This window comes from Emydura macquarii, unplaced genomic scaffold (genome assembly GCF_026122565.2).
Source record: "Emydura macquarii macquarii isolate MOO-44397 ecotype Brisbane River unplaced genomic scaffold, CSIRO-AGI_Emac_v2 contig_1253, whole genome shotgun sequence".
Taxonomy (NCBI): Eukaryota; Metazoa; Chordata; order Testudines; family Chelidae; genus Emydura; species Emydura macquarii.
The window spans coordinates 69029302-69046759 of NW_027131390.1; the positions used below are offsets into that span (position 1 = coordinate 69029302).

Below are 17458 nucleotides of genomic sequence, written 5' to 3' on the forward strand. Positions count from 1 at the left end.
AGGATACAATTTTTGGGACCTATTTATTTAGTAAGGACCTCATCAAACTCTCACTGAAGTCAATGGGAAGATTGCTGTTGACTTCAATCAGGTCCTAGCTGTTCATTAATTCTCTTTAGGCTGTATTGGTAAGTTAGTTTTGCTTAAATCAGGCATCTCCAAGAGCTTCAAAACAGACCGGTCCTGATCTATCAAACTGTATTTCACTGTATGCAATGTCTTCATTGGCTTGATCCCTAAAGACATCAAGGTGAAATTTATCAAAAGCATAGCACCCCTATTGCAGTCAATAGAAAGGAAAATGATTGTTGCATAGTTTCTAATAAAGAAGTTGTGTGGTTTGGGGGATTTTTGTATGTATTTTGTAGGTATATTTGTATGTACTTTCTGTTTTTCCTTCTAATTTTGGATTTAAAACCAACATTTTGCATTTAAAATCCCTAATAAATCATTTGTATCAGTAACCCAAACTTTCCCATCTTTTAAGTACTTGTGGAGTTGGGATTCAGACAAGTACTTGCTTTATAGACATAGGATTGCAAAGAAAGTTTTGCTTTAAGATTGGAAAATGATTCTAACCAAACCATTTGGAACAACTTCATTTATGAAAAGTCATTTAACAGTTCAGACCCTGTGCACCATACTCTAGAGATTATATGTCATGATGGTCTTTAAAACATAAAATGGTGCTGAGCATGCATTTGAGATACTTTGCCAAGGATTCATTTTGAGGTTAATTTTCTAACCCAAATTGTTTCCCAGTTTTGTTTACGTTCTATACATTATAGTATTACAGACACTGAATGAAAAATCCCACAGAATTATAACTTACATGGAAGAAAAAACTTTTAGAATGATAATTTTGCTTATCCTATAGTATAACTGTAGTATAACCTATAGTATCCTATAGTATAACCTCTAAACAGGAAGGGAAAATCAAATAACATGGAGAAAATACTTGTTCTGTCAACTGAATGATCAGTTTATAAATTGTAGATGGAATTTATTAAATTATTTGTGGGTCTAGTTGTGATGTCCTATTAGTGTGCTGCATAGCAAGTTGATAGTATTTCTTTTGAACTTGTTGTTTTCCTTTTTCACCTCAAAGTACTTCATAACTCTAATTTACCATTTGTTTGTTTTAGAAGACAGAATGCAACTGAATTAAAAGGTTTACTGTATAGCTATGTTTTCAGCAAAGAGGAGACACAGAAATGAATGAGTTAGTCAATTTTTTATTCTTTAGAAAAATGCAGCTTCTTTAGAATTTTTAAAGTTTGACAGCCAATATTCTCCATAGTATTTCTATTGTATTCACACACTGATTCTTTCCAGGAGGTTCATTGCAAAACTGAATATGTAAATTTCAAAGATTGTTGTACACCCAGCATCTTGTGAAATGCACTTCAGTTATTGCCCTCCAGTGAGATAAATCCTGAGGTCCTTTCTCAGAGCCCCATTCTCCCAGGTAATGAGGGCTTTCCAGAGGTGCTGAATACTCTCAACTCCTGTTGAACTTCATGGGAGATGAGTGCTTAGTGCTTCACAGGAAACCCTAAGCACTTTGTGAGATTGACCACCCAGTTCTTAATCAATCCTTACTCAGGAAAACTGTTACAGAAAGGAATATGAGTTTCTCTGAATGAGAACCTTAGGATTTGGTTCTAGCTATATATTTCGATGCAGAGTCACTCCCAAATTTTGTAATTCCTCGCTTCAATAGAACATCAGAGATATCTGTGTTGTCTTGATGTTTGTTTGTTACTAACATACCTTTCGTTGTAGTGCAAAATGTTACTTTTAAATTGTTTGCTTAATATGAAGGTGTGTAGTTTTGTATTTTAGTAGGTTTTTTTAAGTTATGTGTTTTTTCTGATAGCCACGTTAAGTGCACTTGTGATATTTAAGGTGGCCTCGGCTTCCAAAATTGTTCAGAGCTGCCAGAAAGTGTTAAATACTTTAAAATACCTTTTTTAAAGATTCACACTTCTTTGCCTAGCTTTTTGTTATTGTGAGCCCAAACTGAATTAATTGCTAATGGACTTGAGAGGATTTTTACTTTCTGCATACATAGGAAGGCACTAATCAATGGGAGGAAGAGGATGCATAGTTTACCTTTGCAACATAACTTCTTTTTCCAAGGTACCTTATATAGTAGACAAGGCTGAAGGGTCTGGCCATATGGAAGAGAAAACTAATTCAAAGAAATCCAGTTACAATAGGTGGACCAAATTTTTCTTCCTCAAAAGTCCATATTGAGTGAAACATTGTTTTATTTATGTTGTTTTGTATTCTCCAGTCTATCATTTAGTACCATTCTTGTTACAATTATTTGTATTAATTTTTACAGGTTCCACTAATGTTTTGGCACATACTCTTCATGGAATCAACCACGCAGTAACAGCAACATTGCACATTATATTGGGTAATTCATAAACACATCAGAAGCTTTCAAATAAATAAAAGACATATGGCTTAAAAATTTGAATACATCTTCTAAAAGGAAGGAGCTGCTTGCTTAACAAATGAATGATACTTTGTTGTGTCATGGTAAAGTTTGTATCATTGAATCATTTGGTTTGAAAGGGACTTCTATGATATCCAATCCATTGTGTATCTTAACAGAGTTGATTCTCTTATTTCTAAACTGTTCTTGACAAACTATTTTTGAGTGTCTAGTGTGACTATTAATAGTTGCATTGATGAGAGTTCACAACATTCCAGAGCAGATGGTTTCACTGATTAATTGTTTTTATAATGCTTTTCTTTTAATTTAGTAAGTCAGGAAAAGCCAGAGTTATACAGGCAACTTTTAACTCTATCCCTTATATATGTGTATTAGGATACCCAGTTCAGTGGCATGATTGCATACTATTTTTAAATTCAGGATGCCTGCCTAATAATAGTAGGAAAAATGGGTGATATTCAATGATTGAAGCAAGTGTTCAGTATTGATTTTTTTTATCCTCATCCTTCAGTGTAGGTCCTCATGCCTCCTGCCTCTATATTGATTGAGGTACATATGCTTTGTTCAAGAAATACCAACAATTTCTGTAGGGAAGCCTCATTTGCTACACAATATGGCATCATTCACCATCCAACCTGCACAATAAATGGAGGCAGATTCCTAATATATGAAAAATAATATGTGATTATGCTATTCAATATTATGTGTGTGCAAAAGGGGCAGAGTTAAGGTTGCCAGAGCAACCTCACTTTGACTATTCTTGAATTTTGAATACTTCACTTGGCATCATTAATGTTTCTTTTAAAGCAGTTTTTGTATACAACTCTATTGATTTTCTTATAAAGAAAAATGAAAAAGAAAAAAAGCTGTTCCATCAAATTTAACTACTTGCTAGACCTCAGCTGAATGCTTTATTGGTTAATATGTCGATCAATGATGCAAGAGCCCTTACTCCATTTCATAGATTAATATTAAACATGCCTCTGTACATTAGATCTGAAATTTCACTTCACTTTCTTTTTCACAGATGTACAAATCCAATAGAAACCTGAGAGAGAGAGAATTTATTAATGATAATTTCCATTCAGTTTTTATAGGTTCCAATGTCTGGAACATAGACAGCTTGCTAGTTTTATCAGATAGAAACCAGCATGTATGTTTGAAGTATGTTTTAAAATCCTTGTAACTTGGCCAATGAAAACCAGTTTTCACCTGACCATCAAATGATGCATCTGCTATGTAAGGAACTATGTCAATTCTAAATTTCATATTTCTATTGCAAAGTTAATAGAACTTTGTAGTAAAATAGATAAATGTTTTTTAATATATAAATATATTTAATTGAATATAGCTGTTTGCTTAAAGTTTCCAAAAATAAATCAGACTCAGATTGGCAAAAGTACCAAATTGCAGCCAAAAACTTAAAAAGTTCAATATTTATAAGCATATGAATATGAGCTGTTAGAATGAATGTTCTTGTGCAATCCTAATTCCGTTTCACTTCATGATCCATCTATAACACTTAACCCATTAAATAATACATTCATAGAAATGAATAGTCTGGTTGGAATTCTCTTTCACATGTTAACTGGCATGTCCCCACTTCCCTCTCCTTTTAAACTACTGTTCTCTCTTTATTCCTTAGAAATGTAGGTAAGTTTAGGTTGAAAACTAATGAACTGTTTGCAGCTTTGACATCTACCATACTATTTTAGGACATATACAGCCAGTGGACATCTGCACTTTCAGTAGTCCAAGAAAGCTTCTTCGTTTTGGATTCTCAGCTATGTTTGGCTTTGGTGCAAGAACTCTGGCTTTGGCTGAAAAGCATCGTTGGATGCCCTCCAACCAGCGGAGAGATTTTGCTGTAATTAAAACGCTGGCAAGTCTAAAGTATGTTAGGTTTATTTTTAATATTTTAATTTTCCTCATGAAAATGTAATATTATTATCCTCAATTTTACCAGATTTTAAATATATATTAATATGATATATTTCTTAATGTTTATAAAAATGGGAATGCATTCAGACACTTCTCAGGTTTTACCATATACTTCCATATACAATTTACCATTTAATAAGAAGCTTCTGTGTATTCAACATTTTAAAATAATTTTAACCTTGATAAAAACAGACCTACCCATCAGAATATTGGTTTATGTGGAAATTAATGTCACTATTTTTCTAGGCCAGAGGAATGTGAGTTATCCTTTTTACCGCTCAAAAATTCACTGCAGGGCTCCCAGGAGAATGTTAGGTAAGTAAGCCTGAATTAAACAATCCTGTATCTATACACGTCTGTATATTTGAAGATAAAGTTAGTACAAAATGAAATATCGTTTTAATGCAATAATATCCCAAGGCAAAATGGAATTTTATTTCTTTTAAGATTATGATGTAGCCAACTATTAAAATGTTCATTATATAAAGTATTAATTTACCTTTGCTATATTGTTTTACTTTTGATGTAAACAGTACAGAGGACCTGTCACCACTACTGCATTTTGGTCACTTGTAATCCTTTCTTCCAGTGACAAAGATCTAATTCATTCTTAGATAAATTATAGCATGAAACGTTCAATTACTTTTAAAATTTATTTCTTTATATTTTTTATTACTTTTAATTGCTTTATGTGATACATTTTTATTTTTAGAAAGAAGGAAGAGAGACTTAAAAATTCAGGTGAGTTTCAAATTAAATTGTCCTTAAAAGTGAACTGTGTATGGTTAAATTAATGTAATACAGAATTACTCTGTTATATTTAGACAGCAAGGTTCAGTGGCACACGATCCAGGGTCACTTCCTGAACGTAAGCATTATGGCAATCCCCTGTCTATGTTCAATGGCACCAAGAGGCTTGGCACCTAATACCAGGTCAGTAAGGGTTTAAAGAATTAGAGTGATGTCTATAAATTCTGACATCTTACTGTAAAACCTTGGCTTTTCCTGGAATGCCTGCCTGTGTCCTGGGCAGTCTAGACCCTCTTGTCGTGGGGGAGGGAGTATGGACTGCACTTGACTCCATAATCTCCACAATTGTAATCAGTTTTTGGATCAAGTCATCTAACTAGAATAATCATTGAATAATTACTGTGATTAAATTAGTTGACAAGTCTGACTTAAGTAGTAGTCATCAAGTTATCATCTGTCTCAGATTTCTTGATAGGAGGAGAACTGCGCCGTGGATTTCTCATAAAAATTCCTCTTGAATTTTGCACTCTCTAGTAGGGAAAGTCATGTTGTTGTTTTTCTTTCCCATAAAAAATGTTAACTGCTTATTTTGTCATTTTGACAAATTCAGGAAACACAATTTTTACAAATTCCTCTACATTAAAAAAGATATATGTCATAGCTTAAGTGTGTGATGCTGGAAGTTGGTTATGGAAGTTGGAGCTTTTCACCTTTAGCTAACTAATATGAATGTACTCCCAGTATGTAATGTTGAAAATATTTATCATCTGATAGCTAGCAAAGTATGAAAAGTGGTAACAGTGAATAGTGAGCTCATAATCAAATGTGCCCTTTGGGGCCAATAGTCCATTTTAGTGTCAGAACTGAACAAATAGCTATTGCATTCTTCAATCATGCAATCAGTTTGCCTTTATCCTGTGCCTGTTATTTTTTCTGCAGCTTCCCAACTGTATGGGATGTTTTGATTGCACATATCACACCAGATCTCATGTAACTTTTATTTTATTATACTACTAGTATAATAAACTAGGTATAATAATTTGAGTTGTTCACTCCAGCCCCTCTTGCCTGTCTTGTACACAGTTTAAATAGATATTCTTAAGAAAGGCAAGTTCACCAATCCATATGTACTCTTGTGATATGGTTCTTATGTGGGAGGCATTTTTGCTGAAAAGTTTTCATACCAAAACTATCTTCTGTAGAAAGGGAAAGGTGATGAGTCATAGCCTGGATTATTATTATTGTTTATTTGTTTATTAAGTGCAAAAGTATGTACTTCAAGATAGTTCTCTATTGTTTAGAAATCTATTCTGTCAACATTTTCACTCTCTGCAGTTTTCCAGTCAATAGAAAAGGTACTGTGAAGATTTTAGGAAGTCGGTCTTTTCAGCTTTCATCCTCTCTGTTCTATCCCCTTTCAATGGCTGCAGATCTAATGACACCTCCAATGCACTGTTTAGAGTACAAGTGCAGATAAACTTTTTTTCCTGCATCTCAGATAGAGAGTGTACTCCAATGTCTTTGACACAGCCTCAATTCAGCACTGTACTGCTAACAGGATGACCAATGAGAACTATTCAGCTGGATAGAGAGAGAGGGGTGCTTTCCCTGCAGGTGCTTCATGCACAGTGAATAGCAGCAAGGCTGTACAGGGTGGAAGATTAAATGCTGCACTAATTGCATAAGGTATGTGAGCCATTACTGAAGCACTCGTCCACAACGCCCCACTGCAGCTTCACCTACTGTCTTAACTTCAACTATCATGAGAGCCAGCCGGCTCGCCCATTTGCATCTTATAAGACATTTTGATCAGTCTGAATATATTAGGTCTGAATGACTACTGTTCATGTTAATCCAGTTTTATAGCTACTAACTTAAAGCTTCAAAAGTGATTAGTGATTTTGTATGCCTCAGAATTTGGGTGCCCTGCTTGAGTTGCCTTAAAGGGGTTGATTTTCAGAGAGTGAGTGCGTGGCACTTTCTAAAAATTGGGCCACTTTAAAGTATCTCAGTGGCATCCAAAAATGGAGGCACTCAAAATCACTAGTCACTTTTGAAAATGCAGGCTGTGATGTCTAAATAAGATGTTCTTGCACAAAATTATATGCCTGTTTGGCAGAATAGGTATGTTTCCTTATGATAAAAAAATGAGTTAGAGAGCAACATTTTCAGGCACTTCCTTCGTTTCGCATCCTACCTCAGAAAACCTCTGCAAAAACATCGTATTTAGACATTAAGACTTTCAGAAAGATTTATGGTGGCAGCACAGAAAGACAGTATCTTAAAAAGTAACTTTCAGATTGAACATTGGCATCCACTTCTTTAGCAGACACTATACAATTAAATTATCATTCTCATCAGATGCTGCCTCTCTCCATCAGGTCCTCAAACTGATGTCTTTGCTCTCATGTCTTTGCTCTTCTCCTCAACATTTTTCCTTCCTGATTGCTAATTCCCAGAAATACTGCCAGAATGTTGGTGTCTTGTGTATGAGATTAAAGTAGTCTCATTAACACCTGTCCAATTATTCCAACAGGTGAATTTATCAGTCCGGAAGGGTTCCTTACTTTCATATTATAGATCGTTAGCATAGTTTTCTGTGTTTAACTGATTTTTTAAATTGTTCCTGTTGATGATTCATTTTGTGGGCTGCTGTGCATCAGAGACTCCTTTACTGGAGGGTGGTTTTGACACCAAAATGTATGTGTACCATAAAATCCTTGCCCTAAGAAGTTTACAATCTAGTGCACGTATTAAGGCCAGATCCCCAGATGCTGTAAATCAAGATAATTCCATTAATAGAACTACATCAATTTACATGATGATGTTGTTTTGTGAATGGATAGTCTTTATACGGGAAAGGCTGTATCTGTGTAGGTGATCATGTATTTAAAATAGGGGTTGGCAACATTTGGGAAGGGGCATGCCAAGTCTTTCCCCCGTTCCTCTACCACATGCTATGGGCCCAGCACCCTGGCCAGTGGCGTACGGGTGTCCAGCGCCCAGGGACCACGATTTGTATTTGTGCAGCCCCTGGCGGCAGCAATGGTGGCAGTGGGGGGGGTCTGTGGGCCCGTTTTCTGCTCTTCCCTCCCCACTGCAGGGGTGGCAGGTGCAGTGGCGGTGGCATACTGAGAGGGCCTTGCCCTCGGATGCTAGCCTGGAGGGGGGCACTGGCCAGGCTCTCATTTGAGGAGCTGCCCCCCCGCTGACATCCACGGCAGCCGCAACGAACTGGCCCCTCTGGCAGAGAGTGGGAGTGAGGGGGCAGTTGCCCCTGGGCTGCCCGGCAGCGGGGGGCAGAGACGGAAGGCTGCCTGGCTCCTGTGTGCCTGGGGTCCCCGCGGCTCCCTCGATGTGCCCAGCGCAGGGGCAGAGCTGGGAGGACAGAAGGCTGAGGGACCGGGTCAGCATGACTACTGGGGATATCAGCAGGGGGCAGCTCCTCCTCCAACAATCCGACTGGTGCCTCCCCACAAGCCGGTGTCTGGGAGAATGGTTCCCCTCCTCGGTATGCCACTGGCCCTGGCCAGAGCTGCTCCAGGCCCCAAGCAGCACCATGTGGCGGCCGCTCCCCTCTCCCAGCGCTGCCTCTTCCCCCCTCCACCACTCTCCCTGTCCCTGACGCATGCCACTCAAAATCACCTTGTGTGCCACAGGCTGCCGACCCCTGATTTAAAAAAGCATCTTTTAAGTAAGCAAACTTGTACAAATACTAATTTTATATGAAGTTCATCAGTCTTTTATATGAAATGACTTAAATTATTAAATTTACATTAATCTAAAGTATAATGGATTCCTATCTACATTGGTTTTTTTTGTGAAACTGATTGTAATCAACAAATTAACTGAAAAATTACATAGCTTTATAATCACCATATTGCTGTTATTCCTTGGTTTAGGATTCTATTTGCCATTTATTTAATTTAATCTATACATTTTTGCTTTTGCCACAGTTCACTGAAGTGATTTAAATGAAATTTTTTAACATTCACATTTATAAAGCAGTAGAACAATTAAACTTGATATATAATTATTTCATGATAGTTTATTAGACTATATATTTAATTTTCATGTGAAATAAGCCTCTGAATAAGAAGTCCTCAGGAGTAGGCTTATTCTCACGTATAATTGTTGGAAAAGCATTTAATTTATAACCAAATAAAAATCACTCAAGTATATTGAAAAGTTCTGAATAAATTTAGTAAAGTTAATCTTGCTTTATATTTATTTTAAATCAACTTAAAATGTGAATTTAGTTTGAGGACTTAAGGCCTTTTAATGTAAAATTAATTTAATCAAAACATGTATTTTTCAGGTTGAATAATGGAAGTATGGCTCTTATTGCTGTACGAAACACTTCTCGGGCAGAGTTTATAAAACATCTGAAAAGATATGCCAGTGTAAAAAATCAGGTACAGTTAATCCTTTTTTTCCCCCTTTGTGATTATAAAAGAGCTACTAATCATGAAGGTAGACATGCTACAGGAGTTAACATTAGTATCCTCATAAGGAGACTTAGTTTCCTGTCAAAATGCATTAGCCCCCTTTCATCTGATTTTTGAAAATCACTAATCAGACTAATACCGATTAGCCTATTTCATCCCATCTGTTGTGTTTTAGTTTATATGTGGTTTACACTAGCAGTTGCACAAGAGTGTAAAGCTCCTGAACTAAAATAAGGACAGAGAAATTCTGTGTTTAAATTTAGTGTACTGAGATTAAGGGCATGCATTGGGGACCAGATGATACCCTTCAGAAGAAACATATTCTTAAATTCACAATTTTGGCAGATCACTGCATGCTATGATGGCAGCAGTAGTTCTAGCAGATTATGACCATTGATTTTTGTAGATCCCAGTTTCTGAATCTGGATATGAATGAACAGTAGGGGAGAGTTTTGCAAATCTGCCCTTTAAAAACACATGGTCAATATTCCATCTATATTTAGCTGCATCACAGAAATTAGATGTAAGTGGTGTTTGTTTCTTCAGAGTGTCTGTTCAATCACCGTTCAATCACCGTTCAATCACTGTTCAAAATACTCCATGCAAACCCAAGTAAATGTCTTACTTGAAAGTATATTGATCATCTTCCAAACCAGTCACAACATTATGTAAAATTAGTGATAGGCAAGTTTAGGTTTGATTCAAATAATCATTCAAAATTTGGAGCTTTTGAGGAGGTGTCATTCCTTTATCTTGGATGTCCTCCTTGGCAGATGCCAAGTTCCAATTTGTGGTGGCAGCAATATGCCTCAGAAAAGGCTTTATGCCGTTCTCATTCTGTCACTGTAGCACTCTTATAGGAGGAAGTCTTTGCACTTTTCTCTCATTCTGTCAGCTAGCATTTGTGAAGAGGGACATGAACCTACTTACTTTACAATCTACATCAGTGTTTTTCAACCTTTTTTCATTTGCAGGCCCCTAAAAATTTTTGAATGGAGGTGCAGACCCCTTTGGAAATCTTAGACAGATTGAAAACCACTGATCTACACAAACCCTCCCTATGCCTATAATTCCTCATTTGGGTTAGGGTTACTGTTTAAGATGGACAAACCAGAAAAAACACAGCTTGACTTTCAAATCCTTGAGTAGTCCACAGAGTTGAAAAATACACCACTTTATTTGGAAACTGAGCAAATATATCTGGAAGTAATTGCATGACAATAAAAATGGAACCCTGTGATATCATTTCTACTGTGTCACTTCAGAGTAAAATAACACATTAAATTATGAACACTGACTTGAATGTAAACAATATATTTAATGGGATCAAAGCCAGAGTCAAGATTTTAGTCTGTTCTGTTGAGGAAACAATAAAATATACATGATTGAAAAAATGGCATGACAAATGGGTATTTAATGTCTCTAGCTTTATCTTTTTGGATCTTTACTAGTGATTTTTCTGTATCTCACAGTGCACCAGCATGAACACCATAAAACTGGAACTTTTTTTGGCAATGCTCTAATACAATACTTAGCACTTGTATAATCCTTTTCATCTGTAGATCTGGATACTGTACTTTCTTCCCTAGTTTCATGCTGCCTTATACTTGAGAATCAGCAAGATGCCTTGTTTGCTGCTCCTATTGTCTAAAATTTATCCAACTTAGATTAGCTAGATTTTCAGTCTCTGAAGAGTACTGTTTAGGGTTTGCTTTTATATATATAATATCAAGTTTATATGTGCATTTTAATAAGACAATAATCCTTTGAAACTCAAGACTCTGAACAATTCTTGTGGTTATCTGAAGAATTGTTTGATCAGAGTGTATTGGTTTTATGGTACTCAGCTTGGGAAGAACAATTAACTGAAGCCTAAAAGTCTCAATGAAATCAGCACTCTTCAGCAAATTCTGGCTTTTCTGCGAGAGAGATATCAGTCTCTCTACCCTTCTTCCCTGTTTTTTGTAATTTCTTAGAGTACTTTCCCAAGAAAGATCCACTGTCTTCCAGATGCTTCAGACATAAATATTCTGTATTAAAAAAAATTGCTCAGATGATCTTCCCTTGATACAAACTATCACGAAAAGTTCAGAAGCGGTGGGTGTGACTGTTTAGGGCGAACTAAATTTTATCTTTTTTTAACATACTTTTCATATAAATCTAAAAACATGGGAATCATAGAAATTGAGTGCCAACAATATGGCAAGTACTTCATAACATAAGGGAAGCCATAGTGTAAATAATAAGCTGGGAAATAAAACGGTACTCTGTGTACTGCAAGTAAAATAGCTGTTTATCTGGAAAGATTTATTGGAGGAAATATTCTCTGTACTTTTTCTTCCATAAATTAAAATACGCTCCAATCAGTTTAAGTCTGAGGTTCTAATGTATTTAAGGAGAAAAAGCAAGCTTTTAATTTCATAATTTTAACCAGTAAAGGATCTATTTTTGAGTTACCTCTTTTGACTTTGTTAATACACATTTGTGTTTGTTTTAGTTTAATTTTCCCTTTGTTGAGACCTATACTGTTCAGGAAGTAAAAGTCCAACCAACAACTAAAATTGGGTATGACACCGAAGAAAATGTGTATTTGCATGCTACTTCTGCAGAAGGGATTTATCCTTGGAATATAGATGGAGATTTAATGGAAGGAGCATCAGAGGTTCACATTCGGTAAGGCTAAGCATAGTAACTTAGGATTTGCAGAACTAGACTATCGGCCCATCACACACAATGTCCAGCTTGCAGGAGTAGTCAGGCAAAACACCCACTAGATTCAACCAACTGTACTATTATTTCTTTCTTGCGTACAAGAGATAACAATCCCCCAAAAAGTTTACCTTAGGAAAATTTGTTGCTAAAATTGTGAGACAGGTCTGCATTATACCATCATTTAAAGTGGTTCTCAAAAAGAATGTAATATTCTAATACCTCAAGATATCATTGCATATCTTGGAAAACGTGCTTCTGCAATTACACTTTTCCTAACTACTAAGGATTACACCAATTATTAGTGGGCAGAATCAAGCACAAAAGGACTTTGCATGTCAAAATTGCATATTAAATTAATATTGTGGCAGTACAACTGCCCTACATTCTTGAGGACAGAAGGGTCCTCCATGTAAAGTATTGGCAGCTTAATCTGTTTTCCAAGAAAAAGAAATAGTTACCAGGTAGCACAGAATTTCTATCAATCTTAAGGCTGCAAATAGTAGGAGGATTTTTGCTTAGAATTGTTTTATTGAATTCATAATATTTTATTTATTAAAGCTTGTATTTTACAAAATCTAAAAAATTGGGCCCAATATGAGTTGAGCGTTTAACAGATTACCACAGATTTGCCACATTATTCTCATAAGTGCTGTATAGGGAATGCTGCAAATGTTCATATTTTACTGCTGCTCACTGTCATCTTTGTGAGCCTCATGCCACAAAAGGGGCTGATGACATTGTTGATCAGGGTGAGCTGTGTTTATCCTGGAGAGAAGAGGGTTGTCACTACACTAGGTTCGTATGCAGTGGGCATTGTTTCAGGTTGAAAAGAAGGCCTTTTTTGAAGAAACAGGTTCAAGATGAACTCCCTACCAGCCAGGGCTGAATTCTGAGATCAGACTTACATCTGCTGCTTGGAAGTGCCCCTCCCTGCCTTCTGTGCATTTGTGGAGTTAACCAAATATGTAGTGCCATACAAGAGAACTTGTTCAATTGTGGACACTTAGTTCTATTTGAGGATGGTTAAGGAATGGGAATACGTGAACACACACAGGTGAACAATCCCTGGTATGGAAAAGGTAGTTGGCTAATTCTCCAATAATAGCACTGTGGCCAACCAAAAACATGGAGCTGATGGTGGGATGCTCACCATAAGACAGGGTGGGGATGTGGGGGGAAGGAAAGAGGGATCATGATATCCCTTTTCAACCCAAACCCCTAATCTCCAAAATTAAAAAGATTCTCAGAAGTTTTTAGTAATCCAAAGAAAAGACTGAAGTAAGCATAGATGTAATTCAGCAAATTATATTCCATGTAATTATTATATAAATTTATCCGCAAAGAAAATGTCACATGGAAATTACAATAAATTACTGTATTTTTATTTCTGCACTTCACAGGCTGCATCCCCAACTTATTAATCTTTATGGAGGGAGCATTGATGAACTGGATGATTCCAAAGCAACATGCAGTTGTCTGTAGAAGAAATTTGAGGAAATGTTTTCTTATGGTGCAGGTTCTGCATGAAAGAATCATATTTTCATTTTTAAACAGCTATTTAAGGCCCATTCCTTCACCCACTGAAATCAATGGAAGAAAGTCCAGGACCCAAATTAGGATGTTTGTAATATTGCTAGCTTTATATAAAGATTTTTATCAAAATAATTGTAATTATCAAGCAAAATATTTGTAGTTTTAATCATAAAACAACTGAAAATAAATATTGACAAATATTTTTATTTATAGGTTTTATATATTTCGTTAATAACTGCTTACTAGAATTCCAGCAAAAAATTTCAAGTTGTTTAAACAGAAAATTGCAAGGTTTGGGTTCACTTTGGGGCCTGATTTGGTCATCCTTAATTGTATCTAGTAGTATTTTACTTCACCGGTAACCTAATTCATATTACTAGAACTAATCATGAATTAAAGTAGTACTTAGTGTGAGTAGGGGTGGCATAATCTCTGTCAGGTACTTTTGTTTCCAGATAATCTGTGATCTTTAAATGAGGTGTAAAAATTTGCTTGCTTCTTTCAGCATGTTACTAGTTTTGCCTTAAACCAGTGGCTCTCAACCTTTCCAGACTACTGTATCTTTTTCAGGAGTATGATTTTCTTGTGTATCCCCAAGTATAATCTCTCTTAAAAACTACCTGCTTACAAAATCAGACCTAAAAATACAAAAGTGTCACAGCACACTATTACTGAAAAATTGCTTACTTTCTCATTTTTACCATATTATAAAAATAAATGGATTGAAATACACTGTACTTACATTTCAGTGTATCGTATATAGAGCAGTATAAACAAGTCATTATCTGTATGAAATTTTAGTTTGTACTGACTTTGCTAGTGCTTCTTATGTAGCCTGTTTTAAAACGAGGCAAGTATCTAAATGAGTTGATGTACCTTCTGGAAGACCTCTGTGTGCCCCCACAGTACATGTACCCATACTTGAAAACCACTGCCTTAAACTACTTTTCCTTGTACAAACAGTATTCACTTTGAATGTAACATTTGTTTGAACTTACTTTGTTTTAAGCTTTTATTTTATAGAAAGTATTTAAAGTTTACTTTGTCAGTAGAGCTGGGTAATATTCAGTATAATGCATTAATTTTTGGTAGAATAAGGCAGCAATGCTGAATAAGATTTCTAATTTTAGTGTATGAGTAATACTTTCATAATGCACAAATTTTAAGTAGAAAGTAGTTATGTACACAGATTAATTTAATAAATTATATAGTAAATACAATTATTTTGCATGACACTTGTATAATTAGGATTCCTGCCTTCATGGGAATTTATCTTGTAATGGTACCATAGCTACCCTCCATTGCAGTTTGGTGGGAACTAGCATCTTGACAGATTTGTCAGTCTGTTTGTCCTGCAAGAGGAGAAGGACATTAAATGTGGAAGTGTCTTTATTCATTAGGGTAAAGATATGAAGCATCTCCATTGTAAGGCTGAGGGAGGAACATTGCATTTCCCTGTGACTAAAACACAGAAGTTGTTGCCCATTGGTCTTTAAAGCTGCAGTTCAGTAAGCATTTAAGTCACTTGGGATTTCACTATGTGCCTGAGGGTATATCTACACTATGGGGTGAAGTCAATTCGACTTTCACCCGCCGAACTTTAAAAGTCGGAGGAGTGTGATCACACCATGCTCATTGCGTTGAGGGATTGCATCCCAACTAGCTGCGCTTGGGTCGACAATCAAAGCAGTGCATCGTGGGTAGCTATCCCACAGTTCAACTAGCTGCAGAGGCTTTTGGGAAGGTGGTTGTTCTCCCATGATGCAATATCCTCCCTTCTTGTCCCAAACAAACAGACTAACACTTTTTTGTGCCATTTTTCTAAACCCTTCAGTCTCTGCCACGCGAACACAATTGCCAGAAAGGCAAGGAGCCCACTCAGCTCTGCACTATCATTGTGAGCATTACAAACACCTCACATCTTATCCTGCAGTATTCTCAAGGACGAGACAGGGGCTGCAGCGCTGAAAATTGTGATGTTACTCAAGAGGCCGTACTACAAGCCATAGAATGAAATAACTCCAGTTTGCTGCTGGCTGTCACGCACCATCTGCAGTCGGTGGAGCTCCACTTCTGGTCCCGGCAAACAAGCATTTACTGGTGGGATCGCATCATTATGAAGGTGTGGGATGATGAGCAGTGGTTGCAACAATTTCGTATGCGAAAGGCCACTTTATTGGAACTCTGTGCAGAGCTGTCCCCAGTCCTGAGACACATGAACACTCACTTGAGACTGGCTCTGACAGTGGAGAAACGGGTGGCTATCGTTCTGTGGAAGCTAGCCACACCAGACTGTCACTGGTCAGTTGGGAATCAATTTGGAGTCGGTAAATCCACCATGGGAGCTGCTGTAATAATTTGCCGGGCCATTAACAGACTTTTGCTAAGAAGGGTAGTTACTTTGGGAAACGTGCAGGACACAGTGGATGGGTTTTCTGCAATGGGTTTCCCAAACTGTGTGGGGACGAGCATCTCCCTATCTTAGCACTGGATCACCTAGCCACAGAGTACATTAATCAAAAGTGATACTTCTCAATGGATACTTCTCAAAGGCCCTTGCTGATCACAAGGGATGCTTCACTGACATCAGTGGGGGGAGGTTTGGAAGGGTGCATGATGCGCACATCTTTAGGAATTCAGGTCTGTTCAAAAAGATGCAAGCAGGGACTTTCTTCCCTGACCAAAAATTAATATTAGCGATGTTGAAATGCCAATAGTGATCCCTGAAGACCCCGTGTACCCATTTTTCCCCTGGCTGATGAAGCTGTATGCCGGACACCTGGACAGTGAGAAGGAGAGGTTCAATAATAGGCTCAGCAAGTGTAGAATGGTCGTGGAATATGCATTTGGACGTTTAAAGGTGCGCTGGCGAGTTTACTCACTAGGCTAAACCTCAGTGAAAAAAATCCCAGCAGTTATCTCTGCATGCGGTGTGCTGCGCCTCAAGAAAGACTTGAAAAATCAGTTTTGCAGTGAGACCTAATGTTTCTGAAAAATCTGTGTTCTGTCTTTCCTTCCTATCCCCCACCCATTCCCCAGCACGGTGCTAGCTCCTTCCTTCCCTCAGCGGTAATCCCCGAGGTCCCAATAGAGTAATGATCTTTAAAGCAGTAAATTTTTATTGCTGATCATTAACAGTGGAGGGAAAGGAAGTTATTTCAACACTTTGCATGCATTGTAATGGGACTTTGAGGGAACGCAGAGCAAAGTTTCACTGTGCAAACAGCAAACAACACATTGCCATTTGTTAAAAAGGCCAGCGCCTCTTTTTCCTCCCCTCATGGATCATACTGCACTCTGCACAACCTCCTCCTAGATTGCTTGGAGGTGGGGGCTAGGAAGTTGAAAGTTTTGAAGGGCCTACAGAGGGAGTCTATCCTGACACTGCTCTTGAAGTTTGACCAAACGCCTCAACATGTCTGACTAATCCCTCATTATGCACAGCATCTCATCCTGTTATGCATGCTCATGGTCTTGGGCTGCCTTCCTGTTCTCCATGTCCATGTTCATTTTCTCCAATAATAAAATCCTCCAGGCTCTTAGCTCTGTGTCAGCAGCCGCGGAGGCGTTCATTATCTCGGTGAACATGTCATCCCAAGTTTTTTCT

At 37.2% G+C, this 17458-nt stretch overlaps 1 protein-coding gene across 1 annotated transcript in view; it reads left to right on the top strand.

Annotated features, from left to right (window-relative positions):
* Window positions 1-14057, top strand: part of CERKL (ceramide kinase like) — a 102410-nt gene extending 88353 nt beyond the window's left edge. The window contains 8 exon segments of the mRNA XM_067549087.1: window positions 2351-2425; window positions 4183-4360; window positions 4655-4723; window positions 5121-5149; window positions 5233-5341; window positions 9477-9573; window positions 12104-12279; window positions 13719-14057. Coding sequence (XP_067405188.1) covers window positions 2351-2425; window positions 4183-4360; window positions 4655-4723; window positions 5121-5149; window positions 5233-5341; window positions 9477-9573; window positions 12104-12279; window positions 13719-13800 — 815 coding nt within the window. The 3' untranslated portion in view covers window positions 13801-14057.
* The last annotated feature ends 3401 nt before the right edge of the window (window positions 14058-17458 follow it).